Source organism: Mangifera indica, chromosome 4, assembly GCF_011075055.1.
Source record: "Mangifera indica cultivar Alphonso chromosome 4, CATAS_Mindica_2.1, whole genome shotgun sequence".
Classification (NCBI taxonomy): domain Eukaryota; kingdom Viridiplantae; phylum Streptophyta; class Magnoliopsida; order Sapindales; family Anacardiaceae; genus Mangifera; species Mangifera indica.
In genome coordinates this window covers 17,798,181-17,825,289 of record NC_058140.1, presented here as the reverse complement: position 1 = coordinate 17,825,289, position 27,109 = coordinate 17,798,181, and the positions used below count along the sequence as shown (strand labels likewise).

The window sequence follows — 27,109 nt, the reverse complement described above, 5'->3', positions numbered from 1 at the left end:
TTAAGAGTTTGCAGGTTCGAGCAGTCCCAGTGACCGAACCCTTGGCTCAAACCATTTAGTGTCCTTTTTATATTTTTTTAAATATAAATTAAAAAAATTCACAAAAATTTTGAATTCTTGATAAATGAATAAATAATTTATTTATTTATGTTATAAACGAGCCCTTTGGACTGACTTATAGTCCGACCCTAGTCTTAGTCCTTGTCCAAGCTGGAGGTCCTACGGTTTGAACCCTTCCATTACTGAAAATGGGCTGGTCCAATCCCGAACTGTAGGTCCGGAGGGTTCAGCTTCTCAGCTTTAGAAATGACCCTTTTTAGCAAATTTTATGTGAAAATAGACAAAATCTTATGTGAAAATAAGTCTTTTGAATTTTTTTAAATTTAATTAATAATGTCTACCCACTACAGGGTAAAAAAAAAAAAAGAAAAAGGAAATAAGAACCGATGATTGTGCCCAATATTATTTGATGTACTTTAGGGATGAATGGTGGAACATTCTTTGGTAAGGCATTATAATATATGATCACAATCTTTTTATTATAATAAGGGGAGTCAATTATTATAGGCAAAGAATTGACCCAAATCACACTTATAAGTATTCCTTGGATTATGCAGTATGATAGCATGGCTGCTTATTGAGAAGGAAACTTTCTTTCTTTCTTTCTTTTCTTTTATTATTAATTGCTTGCAAAGCAAGAATAGATGTACAAGGCAATCAAAAGGACAAAATGAGAGAAGAAAGGGACAACTACTTAACAGCTTAAAGAAGGGATCTTGAGGTGAACCCATATCCAAAACACTTTTTTTTTTTTTTTTCCCACCAAGTTTTGAGAATCAAGAGAAACCAAAGGACCATAACTTGGCCTAACTCCCTCTAATCATAGAATGCTTCTTTCTGTTTGGAAAACTCTAAGGGTGCGTTTGGATAAAGGTTTTTAAGATTACCTTGGTAATCTATTTTTTATTCCCTTGTTTGGTTTGTCAATAATAAAAGATTACAGTAATCTTCTATTACCAATACTGACGTAATAGGTAATATAGGTGATAATTTGAGTACCACATTCACTTTAGGTATTTAAAGATTACTGGGGTAATCTTGAGTTTATTATAGAAAAATTATTATTTATTAATTTTTTGAGATAAAAATAAATTTATTTTTAATTAATATGACAGATAATATAAAAAATATTTAAAAATAATTATATTCAAGGGCATTTAAGTAAAATATTTTACTAGTAATATTTTATTACCTTTAACCAAACACAATAATTATTTATACCTATCAAATTTTATCAAACATAGTAATCATTTATACCCAGTAATCTTCTAAATAATCTATCTTCAAGGTAATCTTTCTATTTTAGTAATCAAACATTACCCAAACCAAACGCCCCCTAAAGATTCTTACCCAATTTCTCTTATCATCTTATCTTTCGTATTATAATTGAATTATATATATAATATAATAATATATCATTAAATGATTTTTTAATTTTAAATTAAAAATAAAATATTATTCAATTATATAATAATATATCATTATTTGTACACATTTTTATATATGTGCACAAATAATGTGTTATCTTTATTTCAATTCTTTCTTTCTTGGGTCAGGAAAAAGTCATAAATGTTAATTATCTTCTCTCTCAAAATGATGCATGGCTTATAATGGGAATTGTAGAATTTTGTGTTCAAACTAGATTCATTTTTGTTGAGTAAGCAAATTCTTAATTGAATATTGAGATGCCGACCAAAGGTAGTTTGTTGGTCTTTCAACTTCGACATTCAATGCAGGCAATTTACATTTCTCATTACCCATTCCCATCCAAGGTTTGTTGAAATGACAATTCTTACCCTTTAAATTTTAAAAAAACCAAATTTTTACCCATTATTCACTTCTATAAATAAATTTTGTTAATTGAAATAATAAAAATGTCATTTTACATAGATTTTTTCCCCTCTTTTTAATTTTTAATTTTTTCTTTTCAAAACTCTAGAAAAAAAATTATAATTTTTAAATATATTAAAGGTGTTAATGAAATTTTAAAGATTTTTGAAATTCAAAAAAAAGTTCAAGAGTGTTCTAAAATTTCTAAAATTTTAATATCTTTTCAATAATTTAAAAAATGACAATTATACTTAAAAAAAAATTGAAATGTAACATTTTAAAATTGATTAAAGTTTTGATATTTATTAAGATTTTAAGTGAAAATAATTTAAACTAGTAAGAATATTTTGAGTATACAATTGAGTATTTAAATAATACATTAGATATATTAATTTATCTTTAATTTAAAATAATCTAATTATATAATTACAATTTTAATATTATCATATACCAAATTAGGCCAATTCTATAGTTACAATTTTAATATTTGATGTAAGTAATTTGCATCTCATTTACTTTACTGACGAGACAAGACCCTTTTGAAGTAAATTCGATTTTGACGTCCAAAATTGACCATTATGTTATCCATAATCAGTCAATATAAAGTTGACCCATGTTAATACTGACTCTACAAAGGCAAAATAAAGAGACGTAGTAAGAATGGGCGGAAGTGAAAATTCCGCGAAGTAGAGAGTGAGAGGGGGCCTAACAGAATCTTTAGTAAAGGAGAGGACCCCAAAAAACGTACATAGTATAAGCGATTAAGGTGGTGATGGAAAAGGAGACATAATTGGAATAGAAGGTTGTCAAACAGCTGGACCCCAACCCCAACTGTTTTTGGAAGCATTGACGAAAGAGACACCCAAGTGGGTCCAATTTTTATTTTGATTCTAAGGCTGACGCCATTAGATTTTCTTCATTCTCCTCCAATTAACATTTGACACTGCACTCTTTCTTAGGTTGATTTGGATAATATTGGCATCTTTTACCTACTTCCCCTATTGCTAAAATGTAAATATGCATATTATATATACACCTGTTGAAGTTATCCATATTCTAATCATTTGGAGAGGTTGGTGATGTAATTCAATTATGTTTTTTCAGCTTTTAGATTCTTAATTTTGAACTACTACCAAAATGTTTGGGATTTATTTTTAAATTCTTCCTTTCATGGCTAAACTCATATAAGTTACTGGGCCAAACTTTTATTCAAGTTTAAATGGGTCTTCACTGAACTTGGTAGCCTAAAATCAGTTGGGCTTATATGGGACGATAATGAAGTTCATCCCAAAATTTGAGATGGCTACCAATACAACAGAATGGAACTGATTGTGTCATTACTAAATGGTGACTATCTTAATAAATCATGAACCCTTCTTCCTATTTCAAGTGAACTCAAATTCCCACATGAATCCAACAACTCACTTAACACATCATAACCAACAAAAGGCACAATGACCCATATATTCAATTGCTTCTTTAACCTTACCCTCCTTACACTGATTTGTCAAATCAACTATTCTCTCATCCTATAGTTCCAGGTAATGGGTTGGGGGCAGGGATGCATATTTCCCCCTAATGTCACCCCCATAGTGGGGAAGGGGAAAGTTTCGCTCTTATGGGGACAGGGAATGCGAAATCTGGCCCCGCCTTACCCCATTGCCATCTCTACCTAAAGTAGGATATAAGAGCTAAGAGATTCCCCTTAATATGTGATATAAGTATATTATTATACATTGATTCAACAATATCCTGTCACAATGAAATTCCTAGTGTTAATTGAAGTGGAACAAGAAAACTCTTCCTGCGCATGGCTAACAACAGTAAACAGATCAAGACTCACTTGGAAGAACATTGAAAAAATGATAGACCTCATCTTCATCAATAACACCCACATGTGTTGAGCAAACTGCACAGAAAACTGGCTTGAATATTTCATCAGAAGAAGGATTCACTTCACTCTCATTAGATTCCCTTCCTCTTTTGCCTCGTTTTGGTGTTGGAGTAATTTGCTCTACTTGGCCGCTTCCTATCTTACAGTTAACAACAAAAACTGCCCTGTACTGAGTCACATACTTTTCATGCCTATAAGAATGTAATCACTGTTAGTTATACAAAAAAAGCATTTCAATATACCACAATCAAAGTGCAGAAGTGCTTGTTTTTCTATTCCAAATAATATAAATTAAGTCATGATTTGGAACTTGGTACTCTGTTTCTTCGGAGAAAAACTGTGTTCTTAGAACATATCTCTCCCAAATAGAATGTGAAAACCAAATCAGTGAAACAAAATAATAATAATAATAATCAATCACTACAAATAGACCTGGCCACAGGCCGGTTTGGCCCATGAACCGGACTGAAATCGGTCCAGACAAAACCGGAACCAGAACCGGACTGAACCGGAACCGAAATCGGGGTTCTATGGTTTGGTTCCGGTTTACATAAATTGAAACCGTGAAACCGCCGATTCACACCCGGTTTATGAACCGGCGGTTTACTGTGCTGAACTGAAAAAATTTGAATTTTTTTGAATTTTTTTTAAAAAGCCAACGGTTCTCTGCGCAGGGAACCGTTGGCTTGAAGGGGATTCAGAGAAGTTGCAGGGAAGTCCCCTGCAATTTTTAAAATCTCAATTCACCCTCTCTATTTTTAATTTTTTTCAAAAAGATTTTTTCTTATATATACCCCTTTAAATTTCACTCTCTCAAATTTCAATCACTCCACTCTCTCATTCAATCCTTCAAACTCTCATTCTTATTCTTTCAACTCTTAATACCCTCTCAATCTTTCAATTCAATCAAATTTTCTTAAATTTAATTAAATTCTTTCTTAATTTTTTATTAATTTCAATTTCAATTTTTATTATACAATTCATAATTAATTATAGAATTTATTTCTATAATTAATTTTTTCTATAATTAATTTTATTTATTATTTATTTATTATCTTTTATAATTAATAATATAATTTATTTCTATAATTAATTTTATTTATTATCAAAAAATGACAAATAGTAAAAATTCTTCCGGTAATAGGAGATTTAGTCAATATTTACATATATCAAATGTGAATGAAAATCAACTTACAAATGATTTTTCAACACAAGAAAGTGAAAGCCAATATGAAGAGGTGGAACAACAACAACAACAACATCAACGTAGACTTTGATTCTTCTAAACCCCAAGAAGATACGTAGGAAGCTCAATTGAAAAATTAAGTCCAAACATTTATTTTAATTTTCAATTATTGTAATTAATAATTTAAAAATTAAATCAAGATCATGTATTAGAATTGACGGTTTAATATCGGTTTCAAACTGGGGCCATGAACCAGAACCGTCTTGTTACGGTTTTGGTTCAGGGTCCTTATGTTTTCGAACCGTGAACCGACGGTTCACAAACCGTGGGCAGGTCCAACTACAAAACATTAAATTAAAAAGAACAGTCATATGATGTAGCTTTGATATGGACACAGCACCAAAACATAATAGGTAGTGTGCAGGAAACTTCATCAAACCCCTTATTCCTGAAATAGATGAATGCCATCATGGTCGGGTGGTGGTAAAAATTTGCATGATTCTTTTCTATAATTATTATAATTACACTGTAATCACTTTTCATCGAGGACTGTGTGCAACAGGGATGCTTCAACATGCAATAATTTTTTGTTGATAGGCATCATGAAACTTGGACTGCTGGATATTGATTCAGTTAGCACTCACTCGAAAAACTCTCCAAATTTATATCTATGCCTTAGGTTCTTTGATTCTATTCACATTGCTCTCTAAACTTTTTGCAAACAGGTTTTATAAAATGGTTTAATACACAAAGTGAAAAGCTATTAATCACCTACTGCTTTTCTTGTGTATGTTTCCATTTGCACTAACAAAGTTGCAACCATCTATAGAAATTCACAAGATCATACATTCTAAAATGAAAATGAACTTTGATGGATTATAGAAACATAGCTTTTTACAACAACCAAGAAAAAGCAATAAAATCTGGTACTGCAACTGTGCTAAGCCCAGTCAGGTAAAAAGTTCTAGTCTGTATAGTAGTGGTTACATGTATCACATAAGAGCAACTAGTGTTGACAAAATAGTTTCAATATATATCACTTCCGTGAAATTGAAAGGATATATGTAAGACAAAAGGAAATATTTTGATAATTAATTTGAACACTTTACATCTGGAATAGTTCTGAGTAATTAAACAAATACATACCACACAAGCGAAATCATGTGAATAGCAGGGGGCTCAACCCGCAGACATTGTCCTAAAAAAAAGCACTAAGAAGCCTATGGATGGTGGTGACTGAAACAGTAAATACAAAATATAACATCAGATATACATTCTCCAACAAAATTCCTTTTCTCCCCACACCTCTAGCGCTACCACTAAGAGATCCTCCATGTCTGAAGAGTTTTTGCACATATTAGGTTTAGTACATAATGCTTAAAATTTTACTGGCACTTATTTCCACCAACAACATAATTATAGAGATCACATATGACTGTTGTTTTCGCAAGCACAAAGAGAGCCAACCAACATAAAATTTAAGAGGATCTATACGTAGCAATTACTTAAACAAAACATACACACCTTTGGCACTGAAGGCAGAGAGTGGTGAAACAGGCTGGGCAACTAAGAATAGCATCAGAACCATGACCCTTTCTTTGCTTTTGAACCCATAATTCATCTTTATCATCAGCACCCGAATCATAAAATTCTGGCTTCACTGAGTAGTCTATCTCATCGTCATCAGAAACTGCAAATTTTAAACACCATGATTATATCTGTTCTGTATTAATTTACAAAATTATTTATAGAAAAAAAAAAGGATGAGCGCAATACCAGTTTGCTGAGAATTGGTTGGAGAGTCCATGTCCATGTCCATGCGCTCCCTTTTACCATCTCCTTCCATGTCTGAAGAAAACTGAGTATTTGCCCTTGGCGGTTGATTAAATTACTAGGGTTTGACAGAATTAACGTTTTTATTTCTGATAAGTCCAGAGAATTACCTCTTCAAGTTTCACGAAACAAAGAGCATCAAAATGTTACAGCAGCGGCAGCAACACCGAAAACCAGAAACATCATTTTGCCCTTTGAAAATGAAAATGGGTCGGACCTAAAACAGGTCGGCCCAATACATAACCCATTGAAAAAAATTGACGCCAAAAACGTCACATGACATCTCACGTGACCAGCAAACATGGCCCATCATTTCCAGGGCCGTGGAGTTTACGCCCATCTTAGACAAGCCCTTTCCAGTTGATTTCTACGTCGATTTTCAAATAAAACACAACGCCTTTTTGTTATCTCAAATCTCTCCAGTCATTCGATGCCCTTGTATACCCCAGAAGGAGTCTTGATAAATTCCTGACTCGATCCGACTCTTTCAATCTCTGAATCAATTTAATAAAACACCTCGCGGATCAACTGATTTTGTTTTTTTTTTATTCGAAATCTTGAAAATTGATGGACAACAAGGCCGAAACAGCCAATAGTGGAAGCAACAACTTCGAAGGTGAGCAGGAAGTGAACCCTAATAATACCAATGGCTTGACTGAACAAGTGATTGCAGAAGAGGCCGACTCGGATTCTGACTTGAGCCAACATCAACAACAACATGCGCTATCCAGAACAAGAACTCCTTTCACTAATCTCGGTCAGGTTGAAGCTGACCTGGCTCTTGCCCGAAGGCTTCAAGAACAGGTTCTCTCCTTAAATTTTACTAATTTCCGATTTATCTCATTGGCGATTGTTTTGGTTGATCAATTGATTGATTATGTGAGTAGGAAAGGGCATATATGATGTTGGGTTTGAATAATGATGGAAGTGATTATGGAAGCTGGGAAGGTGGAAGCTATTTGCACTATGAAGATGATGATTTTGGTGGGCCAGATTATGAGACCGATGAAGAGGGAAATGGCACTGATGTTGAAGATGGTGATGAGGATGATGATGATGATGCATTTGATGTGCATGATCATGATGAAAATGCGGAGGAGGATAACAACCCTAGTGTTGAATATGATTCCGATGTTTTTTCAAGTGATGAGGCATACGCAAGAGCCGTTCAGGATGCTTTAGCCCGTGCTGGAATAAATGATCGTGAGTATGCTTAACAATTATATTCCTTTGATATTTATTTCACTGCTTTTGCAGTTATCCAATTTCCAGAGTTTCAATTATCTATTCATTGTAGGAGAAATTGAGGACCCAGAGGATCATGGTGGTAACTCTCAGGTATTGATTTCTTTATCTCCGCATAAGCTCCCTCGTGCCCTCACCTTTCCCTCCTGCAGTAAGAATCTTATACTTTGTTCACGTGCGTGTCTATGGGGTTTTGTCTCTTGATTTCAGTAGTTTCTTCTCTAGCTCATATCTGCAGTTGATGCAAAATTGCGATGTCATGGACCTTTTGGCCTATTTTTAGGCATCCTACTGGGTTTTCTCTCATAATTTCAGCAGTTTTTTTTTCTTCTGATAATTCGTTTTTGGTTCTTTTGGATTGATTTATCTCCACTAACAGTCCATTTATTACCATTTATCTTTTAGGCAATTTCTATTATCTTGTACGCACCTTATTGTTGTTGGTGATGTGATTTGTTAATTTAGAAGTGAGATGTTTAGTAGCTACGCATACCTCAATAATTATTATCTTCTGTATTGGAATGAACTTTATACCATGTTTCCCCCCAAATCCCCCGTAAATGCAAGTTTATCTCAGCTTTATCTCAGGTTCACCTGGCATCCCTGCTTTTTTATTATATTTTTCTTTTGACAGTCCTAATGAATAAGTTTTTGTGTGTCCTTTCATTTCTACAAACCCATGATTAGCTTTTACATACTCTCAATGCATAGACACTAACAATTTATGAAATTTGAACTGTTAGAAGCTGTTCTTCCATATGATTCTTGCAATTAGTGTATTAATTTTTTTTTTAAAAATTAAAAACCAGCATTAATTTATGAATCCAATGACTTTGAAGATCCGATTGGTAGTAGGTTTGATATGTATAAATTTTGAAGAAGTGTTTGATCTAATTTTGGAATTGATGAAAATGGTTTCTCATTAGATATTATGAAGAGTTTACAAGGAGGTGCCACATTATTGTTTGCTGAGATTCAAACAGCATAACAATTTTCTCATGAATTTTGTTTCTGTTCATTGTAAGATTCATTTGATCAATCCTTTGTGAGATCAGGATGGAGGCATTCTCTGTTAACAGGTTGCCAAAATTGCGACCAAGTTGAAAATGTGCCCCTTGAGAGTAATTTACCAATTTATACTCAGCAGGAAAGAATCAATGGATTTAATTTAATTTCATCTTCTCTTGGGTTTTTTTTTTTTTTTTTTTTGGGGGGGGGGGGGGGTGTTGTTAATTCCACTAAGAAAATATTTTCCTTTTTATCTCTTCAACTTTTTTTTTTTTTTCATACTTAATCTTGTTTTGCATGTGTGCATCACATACTTTTGCATTTGCAGGATGCATGGGAGGAAGTAGATCCAGATGAACTTTCATATGAGGTTAGCTTGTTTTTGTTTCCTATTGCTTTCTGTGAAGCTTCATTTGGATTGCACTTCTCATTGCATAATTTATTTATCTTAGGAGTTGATAGCATTGGGTGAATTGCTTGGAGCAGAGAGCAGAGGTCTTTCAACTCATGCACTTGCCTCATTGCCAACAATAAACTTTAGGACAGGAAGCAGTCAGAGTGAAGGCAATGATTTGTGAGTGCTAATAACTTAAATCTGGATTTTTAACTAACAGTCATGAGATGGTGGAATTTCTGTGCTTGTCTCAGATGTGTCATTTGTCGTGTGGACTATGAGGATGGTGAGACCTTGACGTTGCTTTCTTGCCAGCATGCATACCATTCTGAGTGCATAAACGATTGGTTGAGAATAAACAAGGTACATTATGCACATCTGAATTTCCCCTCCTGTACTTTAATGTTGTCTAATGCAAGTCTGTTCTCTTTGAGTTCATACTTACGAAATCTATTGTTCTTTGAACTTAGTTCTTTCTGACCCACTGTAGTTCTGACCTCATCGAACCCCATGATTTCATTGTGATTCTTGCTTGTTTTTGTTATTGCAATTTTTTCCTGTTTAAATCCTCTGGGACTCAGTTCATGACTGCCTTTGAACTTATGTAGTTCCAGAAGAACAAAAGGCTGCTAATTTCATGGAAGAATAGCCTCTGTATACACTTTTTTTCTTTTTGCCTTACATATAATTTTTTCGTTATGGATACTGTTTTTCGCTTTTGTTGCATGTCTGACAATTAATATTTCTAATCGAATATGATAGGTGCAATTGTTCTCATTTCTATCATCTGGCATGGCATAAAATTAAGATTTCTGGACAATTAGGTTATGTAACTACTCTTTAAGATGGCACTCTTTTCTGTGAACTTTTATCCAGTTTGTTGATCTAAATGAAAGCCATCAGCCTTCAAAAAATTCAATCCCAAATGGCTTTATTTTGTACTCTAATAGCAGTCCATTTTAGTGCATTTAAATCACAAATGCTATTTTGCGTTTGGCTCAGAATATGATTATTATTATGGGTGTTGACCACTATTAGGGTCCTTTTCTAATTGCCTGTTGGATCACTTATTTGTGCATGCATATGTGTGTACACGGTAGGCATATTCTTTTCTTTACATAGAACATCTCCTTGTTGAGAAAATACAAAATGTCATCTGTCTAATTTCATTTTGCTCTAATGATGTTAGTAATCATTTTTTTTTTAAAGTTAAAATTGAATGAGTTGAAAATAAGAACGAAAAATGTACATGTTATTGACTTTGCATGAAGAATTTTGCACACACATGCACTCACTCAGAAGAAAGAAAGAGCAGGGCTTTTTTGCCAGTTAGTACACTGATCAATTGGTGCATGCTTTATCATCCTTGCAGTCATTTGTATTCTTAGGATTGAACAGAGCCTGTAGGTAACATGATCATCTAGCTTATAGGAATATTGTGAATTTTCACCTGTATTTTTGCATCTTAGTAGATTAACTAAGGAAAATGGTTCGGATTCCTTTGGAATGCTGAATCTCTCACTGGCGTTTATTTTTTCACATGATTGCATGGATGATTTAAATTGTCATTTATTCTCCCAGTCAGAAAATGTTCTCTTAAATTATTTTTATAGTTGATACAAATATGTAACCATGCTATTCAACTCTTCAGACTTCTGATTTAGATAATTGTATGTTCGTTTTCTTGGCTAGGCATTTAGTCAATATATATTTTGTCATCTTTTATACTTTCTTTTTAAGATCAAACAACTATTTCCCACCTGAATTTTGATGGACTCTGTAGTGAATTCCATAAGATTTTCTGGTAGATTTTGTGAAAAGACAACAATAATCCTTAATGATTGATTTAAAAGTTATAACTTTTATGTAATTACTTATATACTTTTTTTTTTAAGTCACGGAAAACATCTTTCAAAAAATCTCTATTGGTTTTACCCTTCTCCTCTCACATCCTCACTCCAAATATTCCACTGGCATAACCCACAGTCCAGGCTTCACCTGTTGCAACCATTCCATGTGATGTGTATCCATGTCCATGGGCAGTGGTATAAATATATATGAAGTAGTTAGGGGCAACCTAACCTTATTATATATTGAACAAAGTGTCAAAAATGTCTTTTTTTCTGTTAAAACTAAGGTATGAATTTGACAAATGGGTGAGAAATTGAGAAATTGTTGTTTCGTCGAAATTCGGGTGGGAAATAGTCATTTGGCCTATTTTTAATTGAGCAATTTTAGAATTTTCATCAGCCCAATCTAAAACTGATGTCCCTAGTACATAATTCCTTGTGTGCTTTTATTTCAGTTGAAAAATGGTATAAAATGTATTGTCTTAGAATGATATGTGGTATTTCTTGTGTGTTGTGTGCTAATTATAGCTCTGTGAATGCAGGTGTGCCCTATTTGCCTTACCGAGGTTTCCACTTCTGGGCACAGCTAGTGTTTGTGAAGCAGTATCCTGTTTGTCGAAACAAAGATAAGTCATGCACAAGGTTAATCCATATCCCAGATTTAATTTTGCACATTGTAGTGTTCCTAGTTGAAAACCCCCAAAAAAAAAGACCGCCTTCTTGTACACATTCATGTTTGAATGCAATATTGATATTAATACTTAGCCTTGGGAATTCGTTAGAATATGTGGCTGTGTGACCATCTCTGTTTAAAATGACAGCCATAACAGCCAGATGTTGGAATTTTTAAAATATGCTATTTTGGATTGAAGGTAGTGAAAGTTAAATTATATATTGCTTTTGGATCTCGCCCTTGGCCAGATCGTGATACATGTTCATTATTAACAGTAACATCTTAAGCATGTTGCTTTGCTTGAAATTATCATTAGTTAGATTAATGAAGACACAAAATTAGTCTTTATTCCTTTCATATGAAAAAAATTATATATATTAATTAAAATAGTTACTTTTTAAAAAGGTTTATAGAGATGTTTGGAACCACCCATAGATTCATAGGTCATGATAAAATTCATCCAAATTTAGAGAAAATTTACATGATGCTAAGTTTTATTGCAGGAGAAATGAAACTTAATGTTGAACATGAAATTCAAAGAACACCGTGTATGATGTGACAGGTGTTTGAGTTTCTCATTTTTCTTTTCTGTAAATTTCAATTAAAGTTAACAATTTTATTAGGGTCTCTTATATATCTGAAATAAGTATAAATTTACCAGAGTTGTAAGGTAAAGTTGAGAAGCTAGAAGAATTGCAATTGCTTTAGAATGTGGTTGTCTATGTGTTTGTTTCTATAGAAAAAGAGAGTTTCAGAGAAATAATTTGTATTTTTTAAAAAATAGGATCAGATTTTTGCAAACATAATTTTGAATTACAATGTCATTTAGGATCAGAACTTTTTGCTTCTCTTTAACCAGCAGGAAGCCATGCATACAACATTGAAACATTAGTTTGTTTGAAGTCAAGTAATAACTAATTAAGCAAACAGCTTGATTCATACGTAGAAAGAGTAATACATGTTAGAATTAAACAAACAGACACTCCACAGAAACATAAAACCATAGATTAATTTAATGCATAATTATAGCCAAATCCACTATGAATTGTGAGCCTGCAATTTGATTATCACAACCTAATCTTTCTTCTTTACCACAAGAAGCCATGTGCTGAAATCCTAACTCTCTGCACTATAAGAAAAAACATAACCAAATTAATTCACACATTTTTCAAGTGGAATATGTAGAATGTATATATATATATATGTATATATATATGATGAAGTGCATTGATTGAATTGCTACAACACTGCAAACGTCAGATTTTTGTAATGATTTCAGTTTCTCGGGGCCAAAGGACTTTTTCCCTCCCAAGTTTAGGTGCGATTTCAAACTCATACCCATGAGGTTTAAAGTTAAAATTTTCAGTTAAATATAAGGATAAAATCGTTAATTTATTAATAATATTAAAAAAAATATAAAATTTATTACATTTTTCTCTCCTAAGTTTTAAAAACTAATATTTCACCTCTCCAAAAGTTTTTAAACTTCAAAAAATCACATTTTCCCCCCAAAACCTTTGAATTTTTTTCCCCTCCGACCACTCTCTCCAATGATCTAGAAAGGACGACGACAAAACTTGTTTGCCGACGAAGAGATCTGGATCTCTTTGTCGGCAAAGAACGAAGAGATATGGGCGAAGAGATTCCAAATCTCTTCGTCGATGAGGAGATCTAGACGCTTCGTCAACGAAGAGTTCAAATCTCTTTGCCCAAATCTCGTTGATCTATTCTAGATTTGTTTACATGTGTCGACTAACGGTTTAGAATGGAGAGTGGAAGTCGTTGGAGCCAAAGATGATGGCCGGAGAGGTGAATAAAAAATTTGAGGGGAAAATATGACTTTTTAAAGTTAAAAAACTTTAGTAAAGAGTGAAGTTGTTAGTTTTTAAAACTTAAAAGAAAAAATATAATAAATTTTATATTTTTTAATATTATTAATAAAATGATAATTTTACCCCTCTTTTTAATTAAGAATTTTAAAGACAGTAATATCATGGGTGGGACTTCGGATTTTTAAATCCCATTGGTATGACTTTGAAAACACACTTAAACTTAGGTGGTAAATAGTCCTTTTGCCGTTTCTCGGACCACTGAACGTCTTGCCAGAAAACATGGATGGCCGTTTATGGAATATATGATACTTATTTTTAAATTTCAAAGATGAAGCCATATTGGAGTACAAGGAATAGAAGGAAGGAAATATCAGTTTAATAAGTTTGAAGAAGAGTCTAGTAAACAAAACTTGTAATTTTTTTGTTTCATCATCCAAAAATCTTTTAGCTTGCTTTGTAATCCAGAGATGTAATAACGTGTTGTTCTCCTAATTTGTAGCAGATTAGTAGTATGAACACATCTCAAATTTATCTTTTTTTATTGCAGAGATTTTTTAGAACGCTTCAAGTATATGGGTTTGTAAGGTTCTCTTAAATTGTTTTATATTGAGTAGAGTTGAATGGAAGAAATATAGCTTACGTGAGGTTTTAGATATTGGAATCCTGAAGGTTGGGTTGAGCAAGCTGAAGATGATAAGGGTGCATTTGATCAGATATGGTGGCAAGCTGAAGCACACTACTGGGTTCTCCACAGAACTGAAAATAATCCAACATTTGGTGCTGATGTGTCTCATCTGGTTTTGCTTCCAGTGCAGCCTTCTGATACTCTATTGCCATTCGGTGCTCCTGAATCTGCATTTAATCAACCACCACATAAATATTGAATTATTTTCTATCAAATAAACTTTGAATTAATTTGCTTACCCATCTGTACATATTGCTGTTTTCCTCCTCCAACATTCGCTCCTATACATCAAGGAATAGAATTTATAACTTTTTAAAGCTCTGCGTGTTGAGATGAAGATACAGGTAATATATTTTTACCTTCCTACGTAGATTTTCCAGCTGCTGTTGTAGGAGCTCACTCTGCAAGCCCCGCCCAGAAATAAAATCAAACATATATACAGTTCTTATAATTATGACGCAGAATTTTCATAAATTTATATGTAAAGAAGCTACCTTTCTTTGTCGGATCTTCTCAACAGAACATTCAAGTTGTTGTTCAAGCTGATCTAGATCTTCATATGGTATGGAACCCATGTCCTCACCAGTGTAGCGTCGCATACCGAGCTGCAGATGCCGGGTTTCTTTTTTCAGCAATGCTAATTCATTGAATAATTGTTCCTACAAAATTAAACAGTCAATTAATATATGCTGTAACACCCAATACAAGATAAAAGATTAGAATTTCGACCTACCCGGCCATCGTGCTCAGGAATACGAGTCCCTGTAACCTTCTGACGCCTTTCAATGATTTGTTCCATTCTGCAACCGATTATGTGAATCAAATTTACAACAAAGAAAGAAAGCATATTTGCAAGCAAAAGTAGCATTAAAATGATGTGTTTTATAACTAAAACATGCCCATGAAAAACCTACTCATTTGTCAGAAGCGAAGAAAGAGAAAGTCAGTGAAAGACACAGTTGGGTACATATGAAATTTTCGAATATATATGAAACAGATGCATCATATGAACATGAAAGCTAAAACCATAATGAACAGAAACATTAGTCACCAAATCACACAAGATGCATGGTTCAGAAACGTTGTCAATTTAAACCTGAAAGAATCAGTGCAGTACTGCCACATCTTGCCAGTGCTGGAGAAGATGATGAGACCAATCTGAGCATCACAAAGCACAGAAAGCTCATGAGTCTTCTTCAAAAGCCCAGCTCGTCGCTTCGAGAAGGTGACTTGCCTGGTGGTCGGATTCTCAATCCTCTTGATTGCTATCTTTCCGCGCCCCATAATAATCCCAATGCCTTAATCTTTTTCTATAACCTGCTAAATAAAACTACTCAAATTAAAGGCAGGAATGCTATTTTGGTATAGTTCATAAAGCCGGAGGAAGAAGAAGAGGTGTTGATTTACCTGATGCTTCTCTCCTTGTTTGTAAAGTTGGATGAGTTTGTGGCAATTATGAATGAAAACTACATTGCTTTTCTTATAGCCCATCTAATTCTACAAAAATACCAAAATACACCTGATCAAATTCATTTTAATCCTCAAATAAAGCTATCTGAACAAATTTGAGTACAAAAAATGATGTATCATTATATGATTGAATAATTTAAAATTAGAGATAAAACAACATTCAATCATATAATATCATATTATTGATCGTATTTAAGTTTGTACTTATTATTTATGCATATAATAATACTCTTTTAGCCACAACTTATAAAACAATAAACTATGTGTATAAATAATTATATGTCACTATATAATTGAATATTATTTTATCTATAATTTATATATATATATATATATATATATATATATATATATATATATATATATATATATATATATATATATATATATATATATATATATATATAGCATTCCTCCTTATAAAAATATTATTATCATAACTAATTAAAATATATACACATATAAATCATATGCTATTTCCTATATCATGTCTAAAGTATGATAATACTAATTTCACCAAATAAAAAAATAACTATATATGATAAGATTTTATTAGATAAATATACAGATATATAATCTTGTTTCTTGATTTATTTAAGACTAGCTAGAAGAGATTAGTCTATGCATAAACCTACTTAAACATGATAGGATGGCAGTGGGTGTAATTTGTGTTGAGGAAGAAGGGTGGCAGGAGATACAAGTGACTGTTAACCATCCTCTGCAAAGCAACCTAAAATTTTCCAATTCCGGGAAGATTTAACAATGGTTAGAAAACTAAGGTTTCCACCACTGCAATTTCACAGTCACCTAATTGGAAACGACAAACAGTAACAACATCATGCCTTTCAGCTGGCCTGCCACATGCCTTACTAAACAAACCCACCCACCAACTCCATTCAAAACCCTAAAACCAGAACTTCTTTTCTTTAATTTTGCTGTCATCTCTTCACAGTTCAAAATATAAGACGAACCCTGTTTATATTAAGCATCATGCTGCATTATATATATATATATATATATATATATATATATATATAAAATTTTAAACTGGGTAATGGTCAGTATATAGTTTTAGTTCATACAATATTATGGCTTCACTGCCCCCACTATTTCTGGCATTTTACAAATATATTATCAAATTTTAAACAACACACTCTCTACATAAGCATGTAAATTTCCCCATTAAAATTTATTTGAAGAAAGCATTTGGTTGATTGGAAATGGAAAGCTTGGTCACAGAGAGAGAGAGAGAGAGAGAGAGCACATGTTTAAGTTGTTCGATAAGGGAAAGCAGTCAGCTGTTTTATTAATTTAGTTGGTCCCCATTATTTGTCAACATCACAATATCCCACTTAGCTTATGCATCACGCAGTCTCCGGACCCTTAAACAATTCTTTTTTTCTGTTTTTCCTTTTTCTGTCTCACTGTTCTGCATTATTGAAATCTGATCTGCCTTTCCAGAAATGGAAGCCATCTATCCCATAAGTGGTTTTACGTCCACTTCACCCCTCATTTCAACGTTAAGATTTTAAAGCTTCTTTTACTTCCCACCAATTTAAAATGACACAAACACTCACAACTAAGGCCGAAGGTTTACCCAAATTTTGAAGTATTTTTAAAGTCATATTTCACAAGATTTGAAAATTTTAAAATCTCAGTTAGGGTTAACGATAAAATTGTTATTTAACCAAAAAATTATATTATGTTTACTCCTTTAGTTTAAAAACCTCACAATTCTTTTAATTTAAATTTTGAAAAATTAATATTTTTCCCCTAAAGTTTACAAACCGTCACCTGATACAGTCGTCTTTAGCTACATTAGCTCTCCCTCCCAATTTATCTCTCTTTACCGATTAAATCTCAACTATCAACGAAACCGATTTTCTCCAATAAAAACAAAATCATCTTCATCAGAATGTCTTCATTTTGAACAAAAATGAAATTGTCTTTACCCAAGACGAAAACACTTTGATGAAAACGATTTTGTCTTTGTTGAAGAAAATCAATTTCGTCGGTGGTTGGAATTTGATCTTCAAGAGGAGATAAGTTGAGAGGGAGAGTCAATGCGATTAGATATGACAAACTTCGTTATCTCTGGCAACAGTTTACAAACTATAGAGGAAATATTGATTTTTCAAATTTTTGATTAGGAAAATTGTGAGTTTTCAAACTAAGGGGAGCAAATGAATAAAACTTTAGTTTTTTAAATTTTTTTGTTAAATAACAATTTTATCTTTAATCCTAATTGAGATTTTAAATGGATAGAAGAGACTTTAGATTTTTCAAACCCTAGGGTGTGATTTTGCAAACTCATCAAAACTTGGGTATAGGCAAATTACTTTCTTTTAAATGCACATTTTGCACAACCATGTTGGCATTAACTAGTTTGTTGAGTGTAATTTTAACATCAATAAAACTATGTGTACTTATTTTGGGTACATAAATATGTACACATTTAAATGTATCATCATGTGATTGGATGATTTTGAATTAAGAATAAAACAATAACCAATTATATGATGACACATATGAGTGTGTATACATTTATGTATCCAAAATAGGTACACATAGTATTACTCTTTTAACATAATACACAGGCCCAGTCCCTGCCCTTACAAAATATACAACAAAGACCGAGGTTCCCGATGGCAGAGAAGATCGGCCGAAACACATTTTACTTAAGGTCTACATTCTTACATATAACACACCTCCAAAATCTACTTGAAACTTTGACTAGCTTTGTATGTGAACCAGGCTTAAACTCATTTCCATCCTTCACTGTCTTGTCTCTTTTTGCTGGATAAATTTTGATTCCCACTGGCATCGACCAAATTGGGATGAAATAAATGCCAAAACAGGAATGACACACCAGGGTACAGCCACAGAGAACAAGAAACTATTCAAGAAATTGAAGACAGAAAAGAAGCCATGAATATCAGGTTTGTATATACTCGAGATGTTCCAAATCCTTTACAGCTTGATTGATTGCATGGAGAATCATTTTTTTCACCTGGTTCAAACAGTAATCATCATAAGCATAATCATAAAGCAAAATATATTTACAGGCTTATATACAACACAGAATACAAAGTGCATAACTTCCATACAGAATCCCAGGAATTCTAATCACTTGTTCTGGGTGTATTAATATATCTGATTTTAAGTCAACTAATGTAGGAAGAATACGATAGTTATCAGGATTCAGTTGTCTTGGCTAAATTAAACTTTTATTTCATTGTTTATTTGGATTAGTTTTACTTCAGCCCCAACGTCCCAGCGTGCTCTTGCTCTTCTGCATAAGTTGTGGATAGCACGCTTAGAAGATCCAATGTGCTCTCCAAGAGTTAAGATAAGCTGTCTGGTAAAGTGGTATACTTCATCAACGCTACTTAAAAGCAGCTAGGTTTCATCTTTATATTTCTGTAAACAAACTTATTTAATCATTTTGAATCTGTCACTACCATGAATGATTTGAACAGAAAACATCCCATAATATATAGCTAAACAAAAGAGATCATACTTCTATTGTATTTAGAATAGTCAAAAAGAAAACTCCAGGAAATTATGAATCATTCAGTAAACAGCAACCTGTCATATTGGACAACAGTCAATATGTCTGAGTCTGAATTCTCTGAAATGCTTATTAAGATACTCCTGCAGCTTAAGAACCTCTTGTCTCCGGAAAATGTCCCAAGCAGCACCTCCATCAGCCAATCCTAACTCACTTCGAGGAATATCAGACAACTCACCACTTCCCCCCTTCCCCACCACCCCCCCAACTACCTTGATTTGCAACTGCCTCTGTTGCATCCTCCAGTTCAGATCCTCTAAGGAAGTAGGAGTTATCACACTTGTCACCACTCTGTTTATCATTTGCAGGTGCGCCACAAGATGTACCGGGGAAATTTTCATCTACAGACTGAGAGACACCAAATGTCTCCATTTGATCTCGGGCTTTGTGCAGCTGTTTCAACCTCTCTATGGTATGAATAATTCTAGGTGTGAGTTTCACTTCAGCAGTATGTGTTAAAACGTTCACCTGAAACAGAAAATTCAGAAAAACAAAATAATTTCTATTCAACAACAAATTCAAATTGAACCTGATTTTAAATCCATGATTTCAAGAGATTGAACGAATTTGGTAACTTTTTGCAGTCACAGCCTCTGCAGACACTTGGTTTTGCAACATTACTAAAAAGGAATCAGTTCCCATGGACCTAAAATCATTTCATATACTTTTCAATTTGGAAGATTTTTGAATGATTTCCAAAAGCCAATCTAGACGGTAATGTGTGACACAAACATAGTTCAACCATTTTTCGTGACAATTCTTCTTGCCAACTTTCCATTTAATCAACTCTTTTTATATAATGATATAATAGAAGTTCCTCTGAATTTGACTAGAAAAATAGACTGTTCAAAACAAACAAAAAAATCCCAACTAAATTATCTTAATACCTAGTATCTGGGCCTCCATTGTCAACTCCTCATTTGTTCTTCACTAAATGTTCTGACGTAAGGGAGTAAGGGCTTGAAGTAAATGCTTAGAGTGCTGTTCTTTTTCATGCAAGTTCATTAACTTAGGACGCTTTTTGCTGATTGTTTATGGTGGCATATAATTGGTGATACGTGAAGATCAGTAAGCTCTTTATTCAGCCGTTCAGGTGCTTGTATTAGTTTATATCAGAGTTTACCTTAACTAGAGCAGCAGCATTCTCTTCTGAGTGCCCCCGGTTTCACCAATGAGAATGATACCTGTGCATGATCTGATGAAATGCATCCATACCTATCGTAGCTCACACGAACTCTGTATTTAATTGAGTAACAACAACGAAGGGGATTAAAAATGAAAGATAAAGCAAAATGGGATAATCTCATGAAGGTTTGGCTGCATTAATGGAGATATTCACTGGTTTATCTTTTCGTCGATGACGAAATATTACAAGCAATTCCATGAAAATTCAAGGGAAGTTTTTGACAAATTATGAAATCAAATGGGTTTGCTTGTATCTTAGTCAAACCTTTAAACCTCAAGGGAGCCTATGCCTAATACAATACTTGTTCAAAACGTAAAGAAACCAAGCAGAACGGAAAAATAATTGATTATACGTGAAAGATCCAGGCATACTATTGTTTTCATTTGAAATTCCCAGCCAATATTTTAAGTTATTTCTTGGATTGAACCCATGAAAAACTTTATTTCTATTCTTCCATTGCTTGTCAAAAATCCAAAGAGAGGAGCAACAATACATCATCCCACTGAATAAAACTTGAACTTATACCCAAGCTATCCCTGGGAGATGATTCCCTTCTTATTATTTTAAGTTGGGGTTAGGGTTTCATTTGAAATTCCCATGCCTTAAATCAGATGATGGTTTGATGTTGAAAGCGGTCTACACACTGGCTAACAATCGCTCAAACTAAATCAATCTAATTTGCGTTCTAAAACATTTTAAGGTGGAAAATATTTATGCAAATAATCAAGTGTAGAAAAAAGAATTGTTTCCGAGGAAAATGATAGCTTTTTATGAGGGCACCGACATTTGGGATTTATCCAAAAATGGTTTCACAAACATTCATACATCGAGATTTCAGTTCAAAATAGATCGATCTAAACCAAAAAAAAAAACCCAGAAAAAAAGAGTGCAAAATTGCTAGTCCAATTAAAGATAAAAAAGAATATGTGAAATTCAGCAAAGCTAGATTTTCACTACAATGATCAGGTTTTAAGCCTTCTGTTTCTTTGGCATTCTGTAGCCACCAACCACACAAGCATGGTCTCGCTCAAAAGGCTCCAATGTCACCTGCTCAGAAGGTTTGAACTGCTCCTGTTGCAGCTTCTTCACTTCACTCTGAAACACTGCCTCAGCAGGGACAGTGGAATCTATGCAATTGGCCTGAGATGATAGAACACAAGTTGGTGCATTTAAATTTAATCTGAAGGGCAAAATCACTAACTTGTCTACGAGAAAAATGAAATATATAGATTACTATAACAAATTAATGCCAACCTTGATTGAAATAACAAAATGACCACCAGCTTTGAGAAAATAACTTGCATTCAGAGCTAAAATTCTTGCCTGTAAGAAAATTCACCAAGCAAACAGAGGTTCAGTAATATAAATAATCATTAAAGTTGCACAGCAACTACTCCAGAAAGCTATGAAATTGTGTGATTACAAATAATAAATAGAAAGTAGAAAGATTACTCCATGTGCAGGTGCAAGTTGAAATGCTTAAGAACAAGTTCACTAACAAAATCACAAGGTAGAAAAATATGAAAAGAAACACATTAACACAAAGAAGGTCCATCACAAGCATTCCACAAAATGAAAGCAGATGACACAATATTTCTTTAAAAAAAAAAAAGTATTTAATCAAAAAGCCAGCATACTTAATTGATGGATTTTTCCTTGGTAAAGAAAAGAGTTTCTTTTCCAATAAGCAAAATAAAAAATTGAAAACTAACTCTATTTAACTGTAAAAGGGAAAAATGTGATACTTTTTTACAGCACAGAAAAGATAATAAAAGACATCAAAAAAGGAAAGTGGAAGAAACCAATAGATTTAGTGAAACACAGCACAAGCATCAGAAACTCGGGCTTTCATCACCCACAATGTCATGAAGGGGAATCCGAGTACTTCATCATATGCATTATAATAAAATACAAATCAATGTTTGAAAAGAAAATATTAAAATGTAAAAAAAAGAGAGAGAGAGAATAAGAAAAACAAATCAGAACCAGAAGAGTTACCTGGATGAGGGGGAAACATCTTAAGCATTCCAATCCCATTCAGGTAAAATAACTTAAAAGTATAAACAATATGATATACATGAAATCCAAAGAACATCAAGGAACACATGCCACTTTCTCAGAAATATAATTTTGAAAACAAAATCAATTGTAAATTTCAAAAACTAAATCAACATCGCATCAGACTCTCGAGTTTGCATCACCCATAATGTCCTGAAGGGGAATCTGAGTCAATTTCATCATATGCAGTGTAAAGAAATAAAATTAAATTTAAATAAGAAAACTCTACTAACATGAGAATAATATAATTAATAGTAATTCTAAACACAGCAGAGAAATGGTGCAAAAAAAGCTCCCAGCTACTGATTAGGCCTCCTAAACACAACACCATTAGATCTTCTTTGCCCATTGGTGAAATTGTTAATTTCATACTTTCTTCCTGAAAAGAAGGATGCACTAAGCGTAAATATGCAGGTGAGCAAACCTGATCAGGCTGAGCAACATCAGAAAATATCACATCCACCATTCCAACCAACATCCGGTACTTAGCTGGATGCCTAGCATCCTCAATGATAGGAATAACGTTTGTTCGCTTTTTTGCCATGTTGACTAAGTCTCTACCACTTCTATGAGAAAACTCAACTGCATAAACCACACCCTCCTATGGAAAAAAAACAACTTATAAGCAACTTTGCAGACAAAGACAAGTTAAAGAAGAAACAGTATAGATTATAAGCCATTACTCACAGGGCCAACAATGTCAGACACATGAGAGACAGTTGTGCCAGAAGCAGCACCAAGGTAAAGAACACGAGCACCCGGTTTCTAAAACAAAAAGAAACGCATGAATATAAATTATGGAACTTAAACACACTAACAGGAAAATATAATCACCATTTGGGAAACTTACAATCCATATATTATCAACGCCACCAAGAACAGCAGCAGCCAACTTTGAACGGAAGGGATTCCAAACTCTGTACTCAACTTTAGTTCCATCTTCATTCTAAATAAATGAAAAAATATTCAATTAAGATATAATTATCGAAAAAAAAAAGCAAAATAAGAAGCTTTATTTAAAAAAGCAAGGACCTGAACAGCGATTCTCTTCTCATTGTAGACAGCTTCACCAGGAACCATGTTCTTAGTGACTAGGGCATCTTCTTTACCCTTAGCAATAAAAACACCCTCGTGTCTATGAGGTTCAACCACAACCTTGCTTCCACCTTTCATTCCACCTCCACGTCCTCCACCGCGCCCTCCACCTCTGCCTCCACGGCCTCCACCACGGCCTCTCATGGCGCTACCACCTCTTCCACCACCACTACCACCTCTTCCTCCACCACCACCACCTCTGCCGCCTCCTCTTCCTCTTCCCGCACCACCGCGGCCTAAAAACAACAAATAGACCCTATTAAATATCACATCGATAACGAACCTGACCATATATTTAGACACAAAAAGTAACTTGTACTAATTACCTCTTGGGGGTCTCATTTCTGCTACTGTCTGAACTGTGAAAGGGCTGAGGAAGCAGTCGTAGTAAAGAAGAGTGGCGTTGTAATGTCTTGGCTTTAGGCTTAGGTGGTGTTTTATGGAGGCGAGGTAACGTTCAGGGTTTAGGGTTTTTGTGGGCTGGCGGATATGTAATGGGTTTAGATTGGTCGGTTGATTTGGGTCCAAATTGAACTCTTATTTGGGCCACTTCAAACCCCAGCTATGAATCATATATCATATTTGTTTTAAATCTACATTGTATTTTGTGAATTTGTGTGTCCGAAATTTGTAAACAAATGGAACGATTTATATTCATATATGGTAACTTAATTAAACTTTTCTAAATCAAGTTATAGAATTTTAATCCATTTTTTTAATACATTATAGTAATCTATTAAAAAAAAAGTCAATTTCATACTCATTTTTCTCTCATCCCTAATACCAAGAAATTAAAACAATATCATTTACAGACATAATTAACTCATATTATTCGCAAGATTTATTACTAAGTACGGGTGAAATGGTATATAGATAGGTGTGAGATAAACAGAATAGGTGTGATATTGTTCACATGTACTGTTTACAAGTTAACTGATAGATATAAAGTAAGGATAAATATGATACTGTTTATAAATATTATTCATTAACACTGTTAACAAATACTATTTATAGGGTTGGTTGGTAGGCTTAAGGTAGATGCGGTAAAGTTTAGAGTCACAAATATGATTTAAAAATGTTACTTGTGAGATATTATTTATAAGATTTATTGGTAAGGGTAAGGTTATGGTACACGTATTTTGTTCATAAGTAAATAGATAAGTGAGTATTGTTTATGGACACGGTTTATAATATTACTCATAGCTATTATTCATGTTGTTGTTTCTTTTAACTAACAGAAATATCTTTGGCGTACAAATATCTCAACTCCGGTTTATAATATTACCCATAGCCACACTCTTTTCTTATCCCCATTTTCCTTTCCTTTCCTTCAAGACCATGTCGACTGCATCTGCATGTCTTCCTCTTACTGCTTCAAGGACAACAACCAAAACCTCCACATCCAGAGCCTTCGCCTTCAACACTAGAAAATCCAACTTCAACTCTGTTACGTGCAGAGCTTCTTCTTTCAAGGACATAAATATCGATCTTTACGATCTTCTGGGCATCGACAGCACATCCAATCAATCTCAAATAAAAAACGCTTATCGTTCGCTGCAGAAGAGATGCCATCCCGACATTGCAGGCCCCGCGGGACACGACATGGCAATTATACTCAATGAAGTTTATTCTTTCCTCTCTGATCCCACTTCTCGCTCGGCTTACGATAAGGTTAATTCGTTTTGTAAATACTATATGAATAAGAAATAATATATGGTGGGTTGGAATTTTACGATCTTCGCATGCTCTTGCAGGAACAATCCAAGATGGCTCAACTCCGAGGATTCACTGGAAAACCATTGTACTCTGTGTGGTTTGGTGGTGAAAGGGAAAACAGAGCTGTGTTTGTTGATGAAGTAAAATGTGTGGGCTGCTTGAAATGTGCGTTATTAGCGGAAAACACGTTTGCGATTGAATCGGTATATGGAAGAGCCAGAGTTGTGGGGCAGTGGGCAGATCCTGAATACAAAATTCAGCAGGCGATACAAGCTTGTCCTGTAGATTGCATCTCGTAAGATAAGCTTCTCAAGTTATGTATGAAACTGTGTTGAATTAACATCTCCTCATGAGTTTTACATTTCTGGTTTTTTTTATCCAAGGATTGTAGAGAGATCAGACTTGGCAGCATTAGAATACCTTATGTCAAAACAACCACGGGGTAATGTTATTGTGGGAGCTAATAACTCAGTCGGTACAAGGGTCTCGAACATTTTCGTTGATGTCAAAAAATTTCAAACAAATTATGTTGACGCCACGAACAAAGCAGCTACAAAGGTATTTATACTTGGGCATAATCGATACTGTAAATAACACAAATGGAAGTAAGGCTGAGATTTTCATTGGTTGCAGGAGGAAGATATGAATTGGAAAGCAAAACTGTCAGCAATTCAAACAATCAGATCGATCTCAAATTGGTTGTACTGGCAATCACCCACATCAGAAACTGAACAGAATTTACAGCATGTCTCTCAGAAAGCAGTGGAACCAAGCATCAAAAAGCTTCGTGATGCTGTTGCTGCTAGAAAACAAGCAAGAGAGGGCACAAGAACAAATTACATATATCATGACGAGTATTGGATTCCGTCAACTCAAGCTCTTCCAGCTCCAGCACCAGCAACTTCAACCAACTTCAACTCAATCTCTAGAGCTGCCAGAGAGCTTTCAAATAAGAAAACAAATGAGAACTATTATAGGGAAGAGAATAGGAGGAGCCCCATTGCATGGGCGATTCCAGTTGTAACAGCCGCAATTGCAGCAGGTGTAGTTCGAATGCAAGTTGGAGAAGTGGTCGGTGGACTAGAGGAGCATATAGGGGGGCCTTTGGCCTTGGATATTGTTAACAGCTCTTGGCTGCAGGTTGCTTTAGCTGGGATTACATGGTACTACATTGGAGTGGGAATTGTAAATCTCATTGAGACCATTGGACATGGGCAAGAGTAGGTCAATACAATTTCTGTATACTATTTTACTGATAGTGTACCAACATTGGCATTACTAGTTGCATTTAACACGAAATATGATATATTAATAACTGACTGGAAAACGAAACTACCAAAAAAAAAAGAAACCTTCCATGAACTTGATAAATGCTTTAATTCGGATATTTTCTTAGAGATTAGCTTCAGGGACTTCTGCGCATGCACCTTATTTTTATTATCAGATTTGAGTGAGGATACTCATGCTCAATCACACCCTGGTTGAACTCCCCGGTGACTCTATCAGCTTTCCATAACAAGAAA

General features: G+C 33.9%; 5 protein-coding genes and 2 non-coding genes across 11 annotated transcripts; 2 read left to right on the top strand and 5 right to left on the bottom strand.

Annotated features, from left to right (window-relative positions):
* Positions 1–3,589: 3,589 nt before the first annotated feature.
* Positions 3,590–6,986, bottom strand: LOC123214215 (E2F-associated phosphoprotein-like). The gene is made up of 3 exons (XM_044633992.1): positions 6,747–6,986; positions 6,495–6,660; positions 3,590–3,975 (listed from the first exon to the last, which is right to left on the bottom strand). Exons 1-3 carry the CDS (start codon positions 6,814–6,816, stop codon positions 3,723–3,725), a joined length of 489 nt encoding a protein of 162 aa, XP_044489927.1. The 5' UTR covers positions 6,817–6,986; the 3' UTR covers positions 3,590–3,722.
* Positions 6,987–7,219: 233 nt separating this feature from the next.
* LOC123214213 (E3 ubiquitin ligase BIG BROTHER-related-like) lies at positions 7,220–12,230 on the top strand. Of its 3 annotated transcripts, none has more exons than XR_006501825.1 (7): positions 7,220–7,607; positions 7,691–8,006; positions 8,101–8,141; positions 9,385–9,426; positions 9,509–9,620; positions 9,705–9,813; positions 11,843–12,230. XR_006501825.1 is itself a non-coding variant. In XM_044633986.1 (7 exons), the coding sequence occupies exons 1-7, from the start codon at positions 7,371–7,373 to the stop codon at positions 11,888–11,890; spliced, it is 915 nt and encodes a 304-aa protein (XP_044489921.1). In that variant the 5' UTR covers positions 7,221–7,370; the 3' UTR covers positions 11,891–12,230. The 3 variants fall into 3 exon arrangements, 2 of the variants coding, with proteins under 2 accessions (XP_044489922.1, XP_044489921.1); XM_044633986.1 differs by having other exon boundaries at positions 7,221–7,607; positions 9,509–9,630; XM_044633987.1 differs by lacking the exon at positions 9,385–9,426 and having other exon boundaries at positions 9,509–9,630.
* Positions 12,231–12,884: 654 nt separating this feature from the next.
* On the bottom strand, positions 12,885–15,981 carry LOC123214214 (protein TRANSPARENT TESTA 16). Of its 3 annotated transcripts, XM_044633989.1 has the most exons (8): positions 15,898–15,981; positions 15,587–15,807; positions 15,224–15,290; positions 14,985–15,149; positions 14,850–14,891; positions 14,730–14,771; positions 14,446–14,657; positions 12,885–13,102 (listed from the first exon to the last, which is right to left on the bottom strand). In XM_044633989.1, exons 2-7 carry the CDS (start codon positions 15,772–15,774, stop codon positions 14,454–14,456), a joined length of 708 nt encoding a protein of 235 aa, XP_044489924.1. In that variant the 5' UTR covers positions 15,775–15,807; positions 15,898–15,981; the 3' UTR covers positions 12,885–13,102; positions 14,446–14,453. The 3 variants fall into 3 exon arrangements, with proteins under 3 accessions (XP_044489924.1, XP_044489925.1, XP_044489923.1); XM_044633990.1 differs by lacking the exon at positions 15,898–15,981 and having other exon boundaries at positions 12,885–13,097; positions 15,587–15,878; XM_044633988.1 differs by lacking the exon at positions 15,898–15,981 and having other exon boundaries at positions 15,587–15,876.
* Positions 15,982–21,462: 5,481 nt separating this feature from the next.
* LOC123214212 (rRNA 2'-O-methyltransferase fibrillarin 2) lies at positions 21,463–24,346 on the bottom strand. The gene is made up of 7 exons (XM_044633985.1): positions 24,197–24,346; positions 23,808–24,106; positions 23,626–23,721; positions 23,463–23,540; positions 23,200–23,376; positions 21,972–22,040; positions 21,463–21,857 (listed from the first exon to the last, which is right to left on the bottom strand). The coding sequence occupies exons 1-7, from the start codon at positions 24,210–24,212 to the stop codon at positions 21,687–21,689; spliced, it is 906 nt and encodes a 301-aa protein (XP_044489920.1). The 5' UTR covers positions 24,213–24,346; the 3' UTR covers positions 21,463–21,686.
* Positions 22,546–22,616, bottom strand: LOC123215166. The gene has a single exon (XR_006501968.1). It is a non-coding gene; the product is annotated as a small nucleolar RNA snoR60 (small nucleolar RNA).
* LOC123215165 lies at positions 22,892–22,964 on the bottom strand. The gene has a single exon (XR_006501967.1). It is a non-coding gene; the product is annotated as a small nucleolar RNA snoR60 (small nucleolar RNA).
* A 798-nt stretch (positions 24,347–25,144) lies between the features above and the next one.
* Positions 25,145–26,864, top strand: LOC123214210 (chaperone protein dnaJ C76, chloroplastic). The gene is made up of 4 exons (XM_044633982.1): positions 25,145–25,541; positions 25,625–25,881; positions 25,970–26,144; positions 26,220–26,864. Exons 1-4 carry the CDS (start codon positions 25,209–25,211, stop codon positions 26,808–26,810), a joined length of 1,356 nt encoding a protein of 451 aa, XP_044489917.1. The 5' UTR covers positions 25,145–25,208; the 3' UTR covers positions 26,811–26,864.
* The last annotated feature ends 245 nt before the right edge of the window (positions 26,865–27,109 follow it).

Excerpts from the sequence above, each read along its gene's own strand:
- LOC123214215 (XM_044633992.1), bottom strand. The coding sequence starts at position 6,816 with ATGGAAGGAGATGGTAAAAGGGAGCGCATGGACATGGACATGGACTCT. Across the intron at positions 6,661-6,746 it reads AACCAATTCTCAGCAAACTG|TTTCTGATGACGATGAGATA; the intron begins GTATTGCGCTCA and ends TAAAATTTGCAG. Across the intron at positions 3,976-6,494 it reads CTCTGCCTTCAGTGCCAAAG|GCATGAAAAGTATGTGACTC; the intron begins GTGTGTATGTTT and ends ACATTCTTATAG.
- LOC123214213 (XM_044633986.1), top strand. The coding sequence starts at position 7,371 with ATGGACAACAAGGCCGAAACAGCCAATAGTGGAAGCAACAACTTCGAA. Across the intron at positions 8,142-9,384 it reads ATCATGGTGGTAACTCTCAG|GATGCATGGGAGGAAGTAGA; the intron begins GTATTGATTTCT and ends TTGCATTTGCAG. Across the intron at positions 9,427-9,508 it reads CAGATGAACTTTCATATGAG|GAGTTGATAGCATTGGGTGA; the intron begins GTTAGCTTGTTT and ends TATTTATCTTAG.
- LOC123214214 (XM_044633989.1), bottom strand. The coding sequence starts at position 15,774 with ATGGGGCGCGGAAAGATAGCAATCAAGAGGATTGAGAATCCGACCACC. Across the intron at positions 15,291-15,586 it reads TACTGCACTGATTCTTTCAG|AATGGAACAAATCATTGAAA; the intron begins GTTTAAATTGAC and ends AATCGGTTGCAG. Across the intron at positions 15,150-15,223 it reads TTCCTGAGCACGATGGCCGG|GAACAATTATTCAATGAATT; the intron begins GTAGGTCGAAAT and ends TTAATTTTGTAG.
- LOC123214212 (XM_044633985.1), bottom strand. Across the intron at positions 23,541-23,625 it reads GCGTTGATAATATATGGATT|AAACCGGGTGCTCGTGTTCT; the intron begins GTAAGTTTCCCA and ends TTTTTGTTTTAG. Across the intron at positions 21,858-21,971 it reads ATTTTGTTATTTCAATCAAG|GCCAATTGCATAGATTCCAC; the intron begins GTTGGCATTAAT and ends CTATCATCTCAG.
- LOC123214210 (XM_044633982.1), top strand. The coding sequence starts at position 25,209 with ATGTCGACTGCATCTGCATGTCTTCCTCTTACTGCTTCAAGGACAACA. Across the intron at positions 25,542-25,624 it reads CTCGCTCGGCTTACGATAAG|GAACAATCCAAGATGGCTCA; the intron begins GTTAATTCGTTT and ends ATGCTCTTGCAG. Across the intron at positions 26,145-26,219 it reads CGAACAAAGCAGCTACAAAG|GAGGAAGATATGAATTGGAA; the intron begins GTATTTATACTT and ends CATTGGTTGCAG.